At 38.4% G+C, this 16,227-nt stretch overlaps 1 protein-coding gene across 1 annotated transcript in view; it reads left to right on the top strand.

Annotated features, from left to right (window-relative positions):
- The first annotated feature begins 6,051 nt into the window (after positions 1 to 6,051).
- The window catches only part of LOC122551725 (low-density lipoprotein receptor-related protein 1-like), a 1,892,490-nt gene continuing 1,882,314 nt past the window's right edge, over positions 6,052 to 16,227 (top strand). Inside the window, exon 1 of the mRNA XM_043694091.1 lies at positions 6,052 to 6,209. Within this exon, the coding sequence (XP_043550026.1) occupies positions 6,128 to 6,209 (82 nt within the window). The 5' untranslated portion in view covers positions 6,052 to 6,127. The remainder of the gene's footprint in view (positions 6,210 to 16,227) is intronic.

The following is a 16,227-nucleotide window of genomic DNA, read 5'->3' as shown; positions in this document are numbered from 1 at the left end:
GGAAGGAGGTTGAGAAGAAACCTCAGCTGGTGAGGGAATGGAATCCATGCTTTTAGCATCACTCTGCTCTGTTAACCAGCCATCCAGTCAGCATAGGTAATAAAAGCAGTGTCTAGAAATCATGTAAATAGCAAGATGAAGACTATTTCCTTGTGAAAGCATGTTTTATAGAAACAGGTCACACTCTGATATTTGAGCGAACCCCTAGAAAAGACCAATAAACAACATTACAAAACACAGGAGACCACCAGAGAAAGTGCCAAAAAAAATCTATAAAGATGACAAGATTAGATTTTTTTTTTTTAGATTATTAGATTACATTACAGTGTGGAAACAGGCCCTTCGGCCCAACACGTCCACACCGACCCGCCGAAGCGAAACCCATACCCCTACATTTACCTCTTACCTAACACTACGAGCAATTTAGCATGGCCAATTCACCTGACCCTACACATCTTTGGACTGTGGGAGGAAACCGGAGCACCCGGAGGAAACCCACGCAGACACGGGGAGAACGTGCAAACTCCACACAGTCAGTCGCCTGAGGCGGGAATTGAACCCGGGTCTCAGGCGCTGTGAGGCAGCAGTGCTAACCACTAAGAGAACTGGGAATGTATAAATGGCAGGAAAATTTGATTATGGTGGGGCTCTTTTCTCCAGAAACTGGAAGACATAGATGTATGCTAACAAAAGTCTATAAAATTATGAATAGCTTCAACAATCTCACGGAAGAACTGCTCCCACTGTGGAGGCATTCAGTATTATTGGTTACATGAGCAAGAATCCTTGAATCCATAAGGAATTCATTAGAAGCATCTTCACATTAAAAATGTTGCAAATAGGGAATTTGTTATCGTTTAGAGTGGTTGGAGCAAACAACAGAGTTACATTGAAGTGTAAGTGGGACAAGTGAAACAGTATAAAATGAATCTATCAAATATACATTGATAGGGTGAAATGAAGGAAGGTGAGAGGAAGGTCATAGAGAACACAGACCTATTGCCCAAATGTGCTGCTATAATGCTACAAATTACTTGCCATCATAATTTGACTAACATAAAATATATTAAATAAAATTAAGAATGTAAGATTTCAGTTTAAGTTCCCAGTTAAGATATTGAGTTCAGACACTTTAGGTAGAAATGTGAAAGTTTGTCTAAGTGCTTGACCTTTAGCCTTCAGAGAGCTTGAATTCTTGAGTAAAGCTGAAGTTAGCTTTGCATTGTGTTGATTTCAGTAGAAAACAGACATTCTTACTTGGTTAAGAATGGAGAATGTTGCAGACCCAAGGATAACATTAATTAGTTCATTAGTTTCACCTGCTAACCAGGAAGTGAGAGGCAGTCTGCATTGCCTCTTTACTTGGCCCCCTCTTTCTACTGATCCTCTTTCTTTTCCTTGAATGCTTGTCATATAGCTGGTGTCAAAGGCTGCAACCTCATGATGGGAAGGCTGTGCACAATTAGTGATAGCATCATTAATCCTAAAACTCAATCTGGTATGTAGATTCAGGCAGCAAAGATGTTGTTTCAATGCCATTGATATGCTATATCACACCCTTCATTGCAACATGGCTTTTGTTGTATGTATGTTGTCTGCATGTGAGTGGTCTACATACTGGAGTAATCAGCTATGAGGTCTTTGTCATCCAGTAACCACTGCTTCATTTGTTGTGGTGGCTGAAACACAGATAGTGAGGCTGTCTGGTCAGAATAAAGAAATCAAACTGCTGCGACGACACCCAACATTGACCTGCATGATCCATTGTATATGGTGCACAGCAGCTGAATGATAAGGGAGTGGCATTGTTTTCAGCTGCTGTACATGTCACAATTGGCTGTGGGTGCCCACCAAGTGATGGATATGTAGGTATTGGTACCTTGCTCCATAGGGAAGCCTGCTTTCTTTACAAAGCTATGTCTTTGTTCTGTGAAAGACAGAATGAAATCTAACTCGTTCTCTTGGAACACAATTACCTTCCCTTGTGCAACAGTAAATGGCAAGCTGCAAGATTATCTCAATAACACTTACTCCAGAAGGAGACTTAATGTAAAAGTTATCACTGTGGTCAACTTTGCAGCTACTAACAGTGCAGACTTTGGCATGCTCTGGAATTATGGTTAAGATTGCAGCAAATTCAATAGATTGTCCATACCAAATTGCAAACTTATTATTTCTGAATGAGGTGCATGGAGGGGAATTGTTTCCTGAACACCTTTGGCATATCATCACCAGGTTGAGCGTTCCTTCCCCTCATTCTCCTTCTCTCTCTTCCAAGAGTTTGGCTTGCTCTCTGTTCCAACTTGCTGCAATGTCAGTATGAAACATATTTTCTATGAACCTGGGAGGTGTTTCAGTTCAAGAGCACCTGCCACAGCACTTTTTGTAAATGTTAACAACTTAAAAAATAATCATTAGGAAATGCTGATTTCTTCTACAAAATCAACATCAGCCAATAGGAATCAATCTGTAGCCAACCTGAAAGCAGTTGAAGATTCATGTAAGCAGAGAGGCTTGAGGGATCTTCCAGCTGCTGAACACCTGTTCAACCAGGCATGATTAAAAAATGGTATGAAGTGGGGCACTGAGCTCCAAAATGACAATGTTTAGTGTTCCATGCAAGTTGACATTGTGGTCTGCTCTGACTGCATACATCTGGCAGATAGGCAATGCATACACACCTACTGTCCTCACCAATATGTGGTATAGCACAACATACAACAGAAACGTGCACATGCACTCAAGTTGCCATATTGAATATTTAATGCTCCCTGTAATACCCAAATGCTGTGCTGCAGTCTCTTCAGCATTAATCTTGTGGAAGTACAAAACTGCAATAGCATTACCTTTTGAAGGTTTGCAAAGTGTGAGGTGACAGGTTGGATTTCAGCTCATTTATAAGCTCGAGTAGCCATCAATGAATTGCTGCCCTAGTGGTCCATATTTAATAAGTTTATTCAATGCAGATTTCAATCCATTATTGACAGTAGAGCCTATTTCTGAATGTAAACTACCAGCTCAGGTCAATCTGATGTACATTTTTCTCAGGAACTAATTTAGTGAGATAAACATTGTTAGACTCCATCAGCATTGAAAGGCAGAGAGAAAAAGCTCTTTCTCAGCTGACAGAAACAGACTATTTCTTCATAATAGCATGACTCCAGAGGTGAAGCAGTTTAAACAACCTTCATGTCTGAAGCTTTATCCTCCAGATACTGGTAAAGCTCAGCACCAGATGTAGTGTCAATTGGGCCCAGTCTTATTTCTGGCACCTGTCCACTTTTTCTACATACATTCTCCACCATCAGCCACTTGGGAGGGTGATGAAGACCGAATAATCTTCTAGATCTTAGGACTGACAGTGGTCTTATACCAGTCTTGATAACTCTCAGTTAAGAGTGATTTGCTTAAATGAGATGTTCCTTATTCTAAATTTTTAAACCACAGGCAGATGGAGTTTAATTTAGATAAATGCGAGGTGCTGCATTTTGGGAAAGCAAACCTTAGCAGGACGTATACACTAATGGTAAGGTCCTAAGGAGTATTGCTGAAAAAAGTGACCTTGGAGTGCAGGTTCATAGTTCCTTAAAAGTAGATAGGTAGAAAAATGAAGAAGGCATTTGGTGCGCTTTCCCTTATTTGTCAGAATATTGAGTACAGGAGTTGGGAGGTCATGTTGCAGCTGTACAGGACATTGGTTAGGCCACTTTCAGAATATTGCATGCAATTCTGGTCTCCTTCCTATCTGAAGGATGTTGTGAAACTTGAAAGGGTTCAGAAAAGATTTACAAGGATGTTGCCAGGATTTGGAGGATTTCAGCTAAAGAGAGAGAGATTGAATAGGATCGGGCTATTTTCCCTGGAGCATCAGAGGCTGAGGGGTGACCTTATAGAGGTTTATAAAATCACGAGGGGCATAATAGGGTAAATAGACAAGGTCTTTTCCCTGAGGTGGGGATGTCCAGAACAAGAGGGCATAGGTTTAGGGTGAGAGAGGAAAGTTTTAAAAGAGACCTGAAGGGTCACCTTTTTCACACAGACAATGGAGTGTGTGTGGGGGGAATGGGCTGGCAGAGGAAGTGGTGGATGGTAGCACAATTGCAACATTTAAAAGGCATCTGGATGGGTATATGAATAGGAAGGGTTTGGAGGGATATGGGCCGGGTGCTGGCAGGTAGGACTAGATTGGGTTGGGATATCTGATCGGCATGGACGGGTTGGACCGAAGGGTCTGTTTCCATGCTGTACATCTCTGTGGCTCTATGACTCTATGCATGATGTTTTAGTTTGTTTGTCACAATGGGTACACCAGTGAATTTCTGACATCGTTAAATCTCTCCTGCACTAAAACACTTGACCACATTTTTACTTCTCCCCCATCATATTTCATTGTACTTTTAAATATGGAATAAAACCTCTGCAGTAACTCATATGAAAAGCTACAATAACTGCATTTCAAATATATGTGTGCTTATTTTTACTTCATTATTAGACAGCCTTTTTCTATGAACCACTTTCAAACATGCAAATTCTGTGTGTGTAAACACAGTGACGGCTATATTATTTTCAAAATATTAGTTCTTTAAAGTGATGCAGTAAGGCTGATGTATAGCAAATAACTGTCCATATATAAACAAAAAATCAATTTAAAAAATCAATGTAAAGGAAGCCCTTGATTAATAGCTGATCTGCTGGTATCACAGCAATCAGAAACATTTGACAGTGGTAGAGGGACTCGGTTGAAATTTCAACTTTCCAATTGAATCACCACCTGATTATTAAACTGTTACAGGATCATGAAGTCTGATGGGGCATATTTATCATTCGACAAAGCTGTCCAGATGTGTGGTGCGACATAAACAAGGCCAGCCCAGCTACTTTGTTCTCCGGGGTGATTGCTGTGGTTGAAAATGTGAACCTATTGTATGCTTGATGTGTGAGTTTGGTTAGTTCTGCACTGCACCACTGGGTGGAGTGTCTCTCCGTAATGAAAAATAAATCTGATACCTCTTATTCACCAATGAACATTCACATCTAAAGCTATAATCTATTTATTTGTCGTCTTGGATATCAAAGGATGTTGTGAGAATTAACCAATGAATGATGTTAAGAAGATGGGCAAACATTATATAATGCCGAATTGGAAAACAACTATGATTTTAAAATTAATTTATCTTGCCTTGAAAAAGTATGGCAACCGTCTTTAAAAGAGAACAATCAGGTTCTTTATGTGAGTGCAAGAAAACTCCACAGATTTTTTTTTCAATAAAAATAAAGATTACAGTTGTTTTATACTTTAAACAATAATTAAACTGCATGAATACATGGATAGATCAGTTAATTACTAGTAGTGATGCACAGAGGCAATTAATGGAAATGTGATGCTCACCTTTTAATGATTTAAACAGCAATGATGGACAAAATGGAGTTAACATATCTTAATATTATTTTAACAACACTATAAAATTAGTGCATAAAGAGCAGAAAAACTACAGAAGAAAAATAAAAATTGCTGCCGGGTATGGTAATTGGTTCCATTTTAATAAGGAACAACTGCATGATCAGGGATTCTCTGGAGAATGATTATGAAGAAAAATAGTCTTCACCCTAGACAAAGACTAAGTTCTGCCACTATGCAGGTCAGTTATTTAGCACAACATGACTTGCAGGCATTACAGTATTTGTTTTGGGATGACTTTAAATGCACAATATACAATGCAGCACTGCTTTGTTAAAAGAAGTAAAATAAAGGAAATAGAGATCTATATTGTCCCCAATGCGTAACTATGCATTCCTTGTTTGTTAAACGTCTCACACCAGGCAATGAATCTGAACGGTGTCGATACGGAGCAGTTGTATGGTAGATTCCATGATTAATCAGTGAAATTCCATCCTCTAGCATCACTCACTGCCCTCTTGTGATGTAAGACCAGACGTACACTGCATTGAAAAGTCAAGACACACACTGCACACATACACCTACAAATTCTGCTGAAAGCAGAGGAGGGAGATCGGCTCATTTAGCAGAAGAATTTCCTTTGACATTTCTAGATTACGCAGCTCGACACTGGTTCTCTGCTGACTTACTGAGTGTGCAGCGAGGCAGTCACAGCCTTCATTTGTCGCAATGTCTGAGTTTATTTTAGCTTTGGTAACAATATCAGGATTATTCCCCATCACCAAGGCTGTGTCAGTTCTAGTTGATAAAGGTAAGGATACTTTATTTACTAGATTGCTATGCTAAGGGAGACTCTGACAAACTTGTGCATTTTCACAGAATGCCATTTATGACTATATGGAGCATTGCTGTATTCTATCAGGGGAAGAGCTTGTGTTATTCTGCTTAATTACTGCTTCTAGTAACCCTTGAGTGACTATCTCGTGAAAGGATGAGTACTGCACTAGTAGCTTAAAAGCAGTCATCATCTGGTGAGAATAAAAAGAGCTTTGTGATTTTTTTTCTTTCTCTCCAACTGTAGAAACTGCTTTTGTGGAGAAGTTTAGTGCATTTGACTTTAAATCTATTGTTCTATTCCAACACCGCCCCCACCCCCCAACACCCCGGAGTTTATAATGTTTACAAAACATTATTTTAATACTTAGGACTATCAGGTTGACAAATTAATATTCTTGCTGCTGCCATATATGCTGCTGATCTTTATCTATTAAATAATTTGTGCTATATACCGAGAAGGGGCATCTGAAGCTGTACTTGTGTTGTTTTACACGTCATGACATTCTTTTCTCTCTATGTGCTCTGAAAAATGTGCGATAGAAGTTTTGTTTTGCACATAATAGATTCACAAAAGAATTCCTAAACATCAGAAACTGGTTTTAAAACTTCATCACCATGATTTTGTATTATGCCCAGACTTTGGGTGCAACGTGTCAGAATATATCAAATCTTGTTACATAAAAATAAAAAAAACTAGGAATTCACATACTTCCTGCCACTTCCGCCACTCCTCTCACGTATATGGTTTGTGTTACATATTCCGAAGAACCCTTCAAGAAGTATTCCCATTCTGTTTGACGTATCGAAAAGAATAAACAAGTCTACTCACTTTTTCATATGAAAATTAAGCATCAAAAATTGACCAGTTAAAAAATATATATTTTACCTTCGATGTACAGTAGTAGGTTTGTTGAGTAAATTTACAGCTTCAGTGAGAAACTGTTCATGTGATGAAGTTTATTGGATATAGCTGCAGCTCTGTACTTACGCTGACTTAGGAATTTCCTGTGTGCATTTGTTAACTGCTGATTGTTACGAAGAGCAAGAAATGAACAATTCTGTTACTTTCTCCAATTTGCATCATGACTTTAAGAGGAATGGATTGTGTTAAATCGTCATGATCTTTATCCCTTTGCCATAGGCACCAGAGAGATGAAAAGTTGATCTGTTGGAAACGTTTCAATTATTCATACATTTTCTGCATGGTGTTTTATAAATTTTGATTTCAAACATGGCAGTGTTACTCGCGCTGAATGGAACAATTGCCTTTATTCTACTGCCTAAGTTTACTCAAGTTCGCATAATGTTTAAAATGTACATTTCTGAGCAGGTCACTCAAACAAAGTGTGATTGAACAGTACCATAATTATGAATCTTTGAAGTATAATCATGAAGAAAACACCAAAAATATTTCATCCTAAAGTATTTATTTTCGGAAACTTCATAATTGTGACATTTGTGAATTTGAGTGTTTTGCATTGCATCTATTTCAAATCTAAATAATTACAGGTTGTGTTGCAATGATTAATAATACTTCAGGAAGAATTACTAAATATTCTGAAAGATTTATTTAACAAATGAAATAAAGGAAAGTATTAGGCTCAGAATTTTATTACGCAGAGATAAATTTCAGTTTTCGATGGTTTTTATAATGAGTAAGTGCCCAATTCAGAAGCTATCATGATGAATTTATGAAACATAAATCTGTGCCTTCTTTGGGGTCATGATACATTGATTCACTTGTTATTAATAATTATTCTCAAAGCTACCTTTTGAAAATGCAGATGTAAATGTTCTAGCCCTATCTTCTGTCCAACATGATTGTTTGGGACAATCAAGAAACTTGATGGAAGTGAAGAGTTTGTTATTGTGATGTAAAAGGTATTCTATGGATCTTTAACTTGTCGATATTTTAAAGGGGGAACTATACATAATCTGATATTTAGCAGAAGGTGAATAGATATTAATAGTACTGTAAAAGGGTCCACATAGTTGATTGTAAAATATAAATTTAATGATTCAATGCTGTGGAATAATTCTTCCTTCTGTCTCATTCTTATAAGTTCAGTTTGACATTTGTTGGTTAATTCAGATTGCTTTCTCAAAATCTGAAAATTCTCCAGTATAAGTAGAGCGACAGAGGTTAATAACTACAAGAGAAATGTCCATAAGAATAATTTTGATTTCAGCTAAAACTGTAGGATGGGGATGCTGATCCAACTGCGCAAAATAGATCTTTCCTGATTTTCATTTTCTTTGAAGTCAAACAAACTGCGCTTTTATTTATGCCAAGCTTCATATTGCTCTGACATTTCTATTGTGCGAATATACATTATGTAATTTTCAAGAGGTAGAAGTATCAGTGAATTATTCATTCCTATGTTATCTTTTTTGTTAATTTGCAATAGTAATAACAAAATATATAATTTGACTGAAAAAAATACATATTAGAATGAATACAATCTAAGAAAGATCCTCAAAAATATACTCTTGCAATTATTGAAAAACATTTTTGATCTGGTGATTAATAGTGCAATGAAAGGTATTTTAAAGAAACTATAGATGCATCCAGCAATTAAACAAGACTTTGCAGAAGCATTTATAACACTTTTTAAGCATCAACATTTTTTCATCTCATTTTTATTGATTTCTCAATTCTTCGTGTAATGGATAATGAGCCACTCTTCATCTGAAGTGGTGATGCAACCATTTTTAAGGACTGTTGCCAATACCACTCATGGATCAGGCATCAGGAGGTGCAAGAGAAGACAACAAAACAATTAGTATGACAGGTTTTGTTTACAGGGAGAATAGGCTCAGCAAGGTCAGAAACATATTAGTTTTCAAAGGCTACACACTTGTCCAAAATTCCTGTCTTCAATTGCCCCAGGTTGGTGCAATTGGAGCCCAACTACACAATAAATGGCAGGCAGGTTGCCTTGGTTTCTCAATTGGGAAATGAGCTATGAAAGCCGGTGATCAAGGAGATGATGGGTTGAAGCCCTTAAATGGCCATTTGTTGACAACTTAATGGCAATATTTGATGGCGAGTCTTAAAGTCACTGTGGACTTACTCACAACTCAATTGCCAAGTTGGCGAGAAGGGGATAAGTTCCTTCCTCGGACAAATTCATCCAATTCTTTGCCCATCTCATTATCTTTATCATTATTAGATTAGATTAGATTACTTACAGTGTGGAAACAGGCCCTTCGGCCCAACAAGTCCACACCGACCCGCCGAAGCGCAACCCACCCATGGCCAATTCACCTGACCCACACATCTTTGGACTGTGGGAGGAAACCGGAGCACCCGGAGGAAACCCACGCAGACACGGGGAGAATGTGCAAACTCCACACAGTCAGTCGCCTGAGTCGGGAATTGAACCCGGGTCTACAGGCGCTGTGAGGCAGCAGTGCTAACCACTGGGCCACCGTGCCGCCCACTACAGGGAGGGGAAAATGCCACAAATGTTTTTCATTGATAGCTTGTTTTCACAGTCATGAACTGACAAAGCTGAAAAAGAACACTGTTGTGTCCTCAAAGAATCCACATAATGATTAGACTGAAACATTAAGCATACAATCTGGTTATAAACATGGAAACCTATTAACAAAATCTTCAAAACTGAGTAATATAATGTTACATTTAATTTACAACATCATAACTGATACAGACATTTAATGTTAAGTGGTGCATCATCACCTGGAGTTTCCATTACTGTCTTTGAAGTTACTGGGAGCAACACCTATGGATAGCAGTAACGCTTTCTGGCAGCTCACTGACTAACCAGTCCTGGCTGGTTAGGTAATGTTTTCCTTTGCTACTGGTCAGTTGCCTTTCCAAAGTATAGATAAGGTTCTTAGGAAGAGTCCTGGTTAATCTAAATACAGTTTCTTTTCCAGCTTTCCATTACTGTGAAATGTTCCTGCAATTTAAATTAGATGGATTACAATTCACCACAGGTCTCAGGCAATTGGATCCGCAATCTAAGTTCACCATGGGAATTTGAACCCGTTAGAATAAACTGCAAACTAGTGTGGTAAATGTCGACTCAGTTGAAGAATACAAATAAGAAACAGCGCTAAATCTCAAGTAAGTAGGTAAATAGTTGCCTGTTGCTAAGGCAAAATGGAGATAAATTAATCTGGCATGGTCCCAGACATGTGACTGATTGACAGTGGCTGGTGATGCAGGCTACAAGCCCTTTTGTCTTTCTCACCTCTTGTGTAGCCATGAGCAAAATCCAACTATTGCTTCTGAAGTTGCCAGCTTTTCTCACACTGATGGAATGTTTACATCATGGTCAGTCGTGAAAAGCAACCTTGTTTCAATATAAATGAGGTGGTGTTGGTGACCCTGGCGAAGTGACTTTATAATGCATTGCCAAAGGCAAAATGCTGGCCATGGTAAATGCCAGTTTCTTTGTTGCAGCAAGGCTGAATGTTACCTGACCTTCTAAACTTTCTCCCCATGTAATTGAAATCATAACATCAACTTTTAGACAGTTGTAGTTCGGTTATTATTGTATCACTTCTTTCGTTGAAGTTTGTGTAGTACTTGCACCTAAACATAGCTCAGACCAATGTCCTCATAACATGATTTGCTAATGCTTTTGGAGATGGCGTTAACAAAATTGTTAGGAGAATGGGAACCAACATGTATAGGTAGGAAGTTTAAACAATATGCAGCATATAGCACGAAAGTAAAAAATAAAAAATGTATTAGGTAGGATCAAACTAAGACTGTGAATATTCAAAGATATAGTTTTCAACAGTGTCTTTACAGGGAGTGGGGGCATGCAATAAAACCTAAATTAACCTTTCAGTGCATATCTGTAACCATATGAAACATTGTACATAAAATTGGTGAGCTCCAGGTATAAAGAATCACATTGAAATGTGACATCACAATGATACCAGAGTCCAGACTCAAAACAGGAAAGATATTCTGGAGAGCTTTGGAAAATAAAGAAATAGGGATGAGTGCTGATCACTTTTCAGATGAATATTATTATATTACAGAGAGAGAGAGAGAGAAAGAGAGAGAGTGGAAATCTTGGAGGGCTTAATGTTTGTATCTATCTCATCAGAGTAAGGAACCAATAGAAACACCATTACACTACTGGATGCATTCTACATGCCACCAATGAGTGGGAATGATAGAGGAACAAATCTGCAAGGACTTTGCAGGAAAGTGCAAATATCATTGTGTAGTGATAAAGGGATCTTCAATTACCTTAATGTAGATTGGGATAGTAATAGATGCAAATCTAAAAAAAAATTCTGTCGTGTGTCAGGATAATTTTCTTGATCACATCATAATTTAGATAAATGTGAGGTGCCACATTTCGGGAAAGCAAATCTTAACAGAATTTATACATTTATTGGTAAGATCCGAGGGAGTGTTGCTGAACAAAGAGACCTTGGAGTGCAAGTTCATAGCTCCTTGAAAGTAAAGTCGCAAGTAGATAGGATAGTGAAGAAGGCGTTTGGTATGCTTTCCTTATTGGTCAGAGTATTGAGTATAGGAGTTGGGAGGTCATTTTGCAGTTATACAGGACATTGGTTAGGCCACTTTTGGAATATTGCATGCAATTCTGGTCTCCTTCCTATCGGAAGGATGTTGTGAAACTTGAAAGGGTTCAGAAAAGAAACTTGAAAAGATTTACCAGGATGTTGCCAGGGTGAGAGGATTTTAGGGAGAGGTTGAATAGGCTAGGGCTGTTTTCCCTGGAGCTGAGGAGTGACCTTATAGAGGTTTATAGAATCATGAGGGGCATGGATAGGGTAAATAGACAAGGTCTTTTCCCTGTGCTGGGGGAGTCCAGAACTAGGGAGCATAGGTTTAAGGTGAAAGGGGAAAGTTATAAAAGAGACCGAAGGGTTAACTTTTTCATGCAGAGGGTGGTGTGTTTCTGTGTGTGGAATGGGCTGCCAGAGAAAACGGTGGAGGCTAGTATAATTGCAGCATTTAAAAGGCATCTGGATGGATATATGGGCCCGGTGCTGACAGGTGGAACTAGATTGGGTTAGGACATCTGGTCAGCATGGACGAGTTGGACTGAAGGGTCTGTTTCTGTGCCGTACATCTCTATGACTCTATATGCTTCCAGCCAAACTCTGAAGGAAGCATTATGGATCTGGTTCTGGGAATGAAATGATTTAAATGGATCAAATATTAGTAGTGGGACTTTTATGACCAGTAATTATAATATCATAGCATTTATTTCAACTATGTGAAAGACCAAGGAGTAGGACAGATAGAAGGGAAGCAGTAGATGTAACATATTTCAATTTTTATGGGGCATTTGATCAGCTACTACAAGTTAGGCTACTTAATGGTGAGGATGACATGAAGAATCTACAGACGGATAGAGACAGGTTAAGTGAATGGATAAAAACTTCGCAGATACAACATAATGTGAAAAACTATGAGGTTATGCACTTTGGCAAAATGCATAGGGGACTGAATATCATTTAAATAGAGAAAGATTATGGTAAGCTATAACCCAGAAGGATTTGGCAATACTTATGCATCAATCTCAAAAAGTTAGCATACAAGGTCAGCATGCAATAGGAAAAACAGATGAAATATTGGCCTTTATTTCAAAGGAAATGGAGTATAAAAGTAGGGAAGTCATGCAAAAATAGGCAAGGCACTAGTCTAACAACAAATGGAATACTGCGAATACCTCCTTTTTAAAGGAAAAATATCTTGGCATTGGAGACTGTCTAGAGGAAGTCTACTAGGCTGATCCATTATTGAGAAGATGAGGAGAGATTGAGTAGGTTAGGCCTGTAATAATTGGAGTTTAGACGAATGAGAGGAGACCTCATTGAAACAAAAACTTCTGAGAGGTTTTGACAGTTAAATGCTGAAAGATTGTTTCTCCTTGTGGGAGAGACTAGGACTGAAGGGCTCAATCTCAGAATAACAAATTGCTCATTGAAGACAGTGATGAGGAAGAATTTCTTCTCTCAAAGAGGAGAGAATTTGTGGATTTTTTTTACCACCGAGGGCTCTAGAATTTGGGTCGCTAAGTACATTCAAGATTGAGATAGACAGATTTTTAATCAGTAAGGAAATAAAGGGTTATGAGGGAAAGGCAGGAGTGGAATTGAAGATTATCTGTGCAGCCATGATTTCACTGAATGTCTATAGGCTGAATGGCCCACTTCTGCTCCTATGTCTTACGATCATGTGATCAATCTGATGTAAATGCGTTACATTGGAAGAAGATTGATTTCAATTCAACGAGCACAGATGAATTGGAATCAAAGAATGGCAGGTATTTTATTTTAACAGGACAATGGATTGTGTTGGAGAGGAAATGTTCTGGTTTGGTATGCATAGTCAAGGTACATTCCGACAAGGAGAAATGTAGGACAACAGAAGCAAAGCATCCTGAATAACAAAATAGATAGAAAAAAAAGCATACGTCAGATGTCAAGTTGACAATATAAATTCGAAACATGTGACAATAACAAGTTCAAAGCGGAAGAAAAAAAGCAATCAAAGACAAAGAAAGCATATTGGAAGAGAAAAGAAATCCAGAAGTATTCAATAAGCACATAAGTCATCAAATGTTAGTAACACAAGGAATGGGGTAAATTATCAAGTTAAAACAATTTATGCATGAGTCAGAGATGTATTTAGGAATTTTAACAAAGAAGATTGATAAGGTCAGAGCGGTAGATGTGATCTATATGAACTTCAGTTAGGTGTTCGACAAGGTTCCCCATGGGAGACTGATTAGCAAGGTTAGATCTCATTGATCAGATGGGCCAATGGGCTGAGAAGTGGCAGATGGAGTTTAATTTAGATAAATGTGAGGTGCTGCATTTTGGGAAAGCAAATCTTAGCAGGACTTATACACTTAATGGTAAGGTCCTTGGACAAAGAGACCTTGGAGTGCAGGTTCATAGCTCCTTGAAAGTGGAGTCACAGGTAGATAGGGTAGTGAAGAAGGCTTTTGGTATGCTTTCCTTTATTGGTCAGAGTATTGAGTACAGGAGTTGGGAGGTCGTGTTGTGGCTGTACAGGCTACTGTTGGAATATTGCATACAATTCTGGTCTCCTTCCTATCGGAAAGATGTTGTGAAACTTGAAAGGGTTCAGAAAAGATTTACAAGGATGTTACCAGGGTTGGAGGATTTGAGCGATAGGGAGAGGCTGAACAGGCTGGGGCTGTTTTCCCTGGAGGCTGAGGGATGACCTTATAGAGTTTTACAAACTTATGAAGGGCATGGATAGGGTAAGTAGGCAAAGTCTTTTCCCTGGGGTCACGGAGTCCAGAACTAGTGGGCATAGGTTTAGGGTGAGAGGGGAAAGATATAAAAGAGACCTAGATGGCAACTTTTTCACTCAGAGGGTGGTATGTGTATGGAATGAAATGCCAGAGAATGTGGTGGAGGCTGGTAAAATGGCAACATTTAAGAGGCATTTGGATGGGTATATGAATAGGAAGGGTTTGGAGGGATATGGGCCGGATGCTGGCAGGTGGGACTAGATTGGGTTGGGATATCTGGTCAGCATGGACAGGTTGGACCAAAGGGTCTATTTCCATGATGTGCACCTCTATGACTCTATGACACATCTGTCTTTGCTGTGAAAGGCACTATATTGCTAAAATGGAAAGGAATGTGATTGAGATAGAGAATGAGTTAAAAATTGACAAAGAGAGGAATTAAAAAGACTAGTTATCCTTAAAGTTAGTAGTTTATCAATAGATTTGCAAAGGATATATTTAAAAAAAACTTCACAGGGATGTGAGTATCGTTTACTAGGCTACATTTATTTTCTATCTGACAGTTAAGAGTCAACCATATTGCTTTGGGTCCAGAGTCATGTGTAGGCCACATCAATTGCAGAATGGGAGGTCTCCTTCCCTCAAGGAAATTTGTGAACAAGATGGGTTTTTCATGACAATCAACAATGGTTTAATCATCACCATTAGGTCTGCTTGTTTTATTAAATTCAAATTTCACCATCTGCTATGGTAGGATTCAAGTCATGTTCCTGGACCTTGTGCCTGGGGTTCTGGATTGCTAATCTGGTGACATCACCATTGTTCCACTGCCTCTCCATTGTTGAAAGAAGAGCATCAGGACAAATTGAGCAAATAAAAAACAGAATGTTTAAACTTTCTGGTAGGAAATCAAGTGGTTAGGATCTGAATACACAGCCTAAGATCTGAAGGAACATGTAGGAATCAAGGCTTTCAAAAGCAATTGGGTAAGCACCTAAAGACAAAGGAATTATGCCTCAAATGAAAGATGACACACGTGAGTTTCCCTTACATGTATATAATGGGCCAAATTTGCTCTTGTCTTGTAAAAAGTCCAGGATTCCATAATAATCCAAACAAAATGAGTTTTACAACATTGGAATTAAAGTCCAACCCCTTATTTGCACAAAGTAAATGTTTAACCAGTTTGTCATTTGCACATTCATTGAGCCTCTTTCTTCTAATTCTCCCCAGTTTGACCAGGTCTCTGTAACTGCAAAAGCATTCTTAATTGTAGAACAGTATTTTACAGTTTGAGGATTCATAATTATGTAATCATGAATTAACCCTTTTGATTTTTGGTGTTGAGTGGCAAGTTTCTGCTGCACATTAATATTAATGCAAATAAGAGAAATAGAAACACATGAACACCAATGTACGTTCAGCACTAACACCTGTTAGCCATCACTGTTTATAGTCTCCATGATTTTTCTGTTTACATTCACAACTGGCTCCTCAAAACCCATTTCTCTGATTGAGACTCCCTCCCATGCTTCATAGCTGCCACTAATAACTGGAAATTTGCCTTGTATTATGAAGAGTGCAGAATATGTAGTATGTCTGTTGACTGTTATACAGTGCAACAATTGATATAATTTGAAAGCACTACCTGGGCTGAAAATCACTCAAGAATGTCTTGGGGTTGTTCAGATTATTGCATGAACACAATTTTTCACTCCTGACGATTTTGGAAGAGTCATATTG

This window comes from Chiloscyllium plagiosum, chromosome 7, assembly GCF_004010195.1.
Source record: "Chiloscyllium plagiosum isolate BGI_BamShark_2017 chromosome 7, ASM401019v2, whole genome shotgun sequence".
Classification (NCBI taxonomy): domain Eukaryota; kingdom Metazoa; phylum Chordata; class Chondrichthyes; order Orectolobiformes; family Hemiscylliidae; genus Chiloscyllium; species Chiloscyllium plagiosum.
This window is presented reverse-complemented; position numbering and strand designations above follow the sequence as displayed.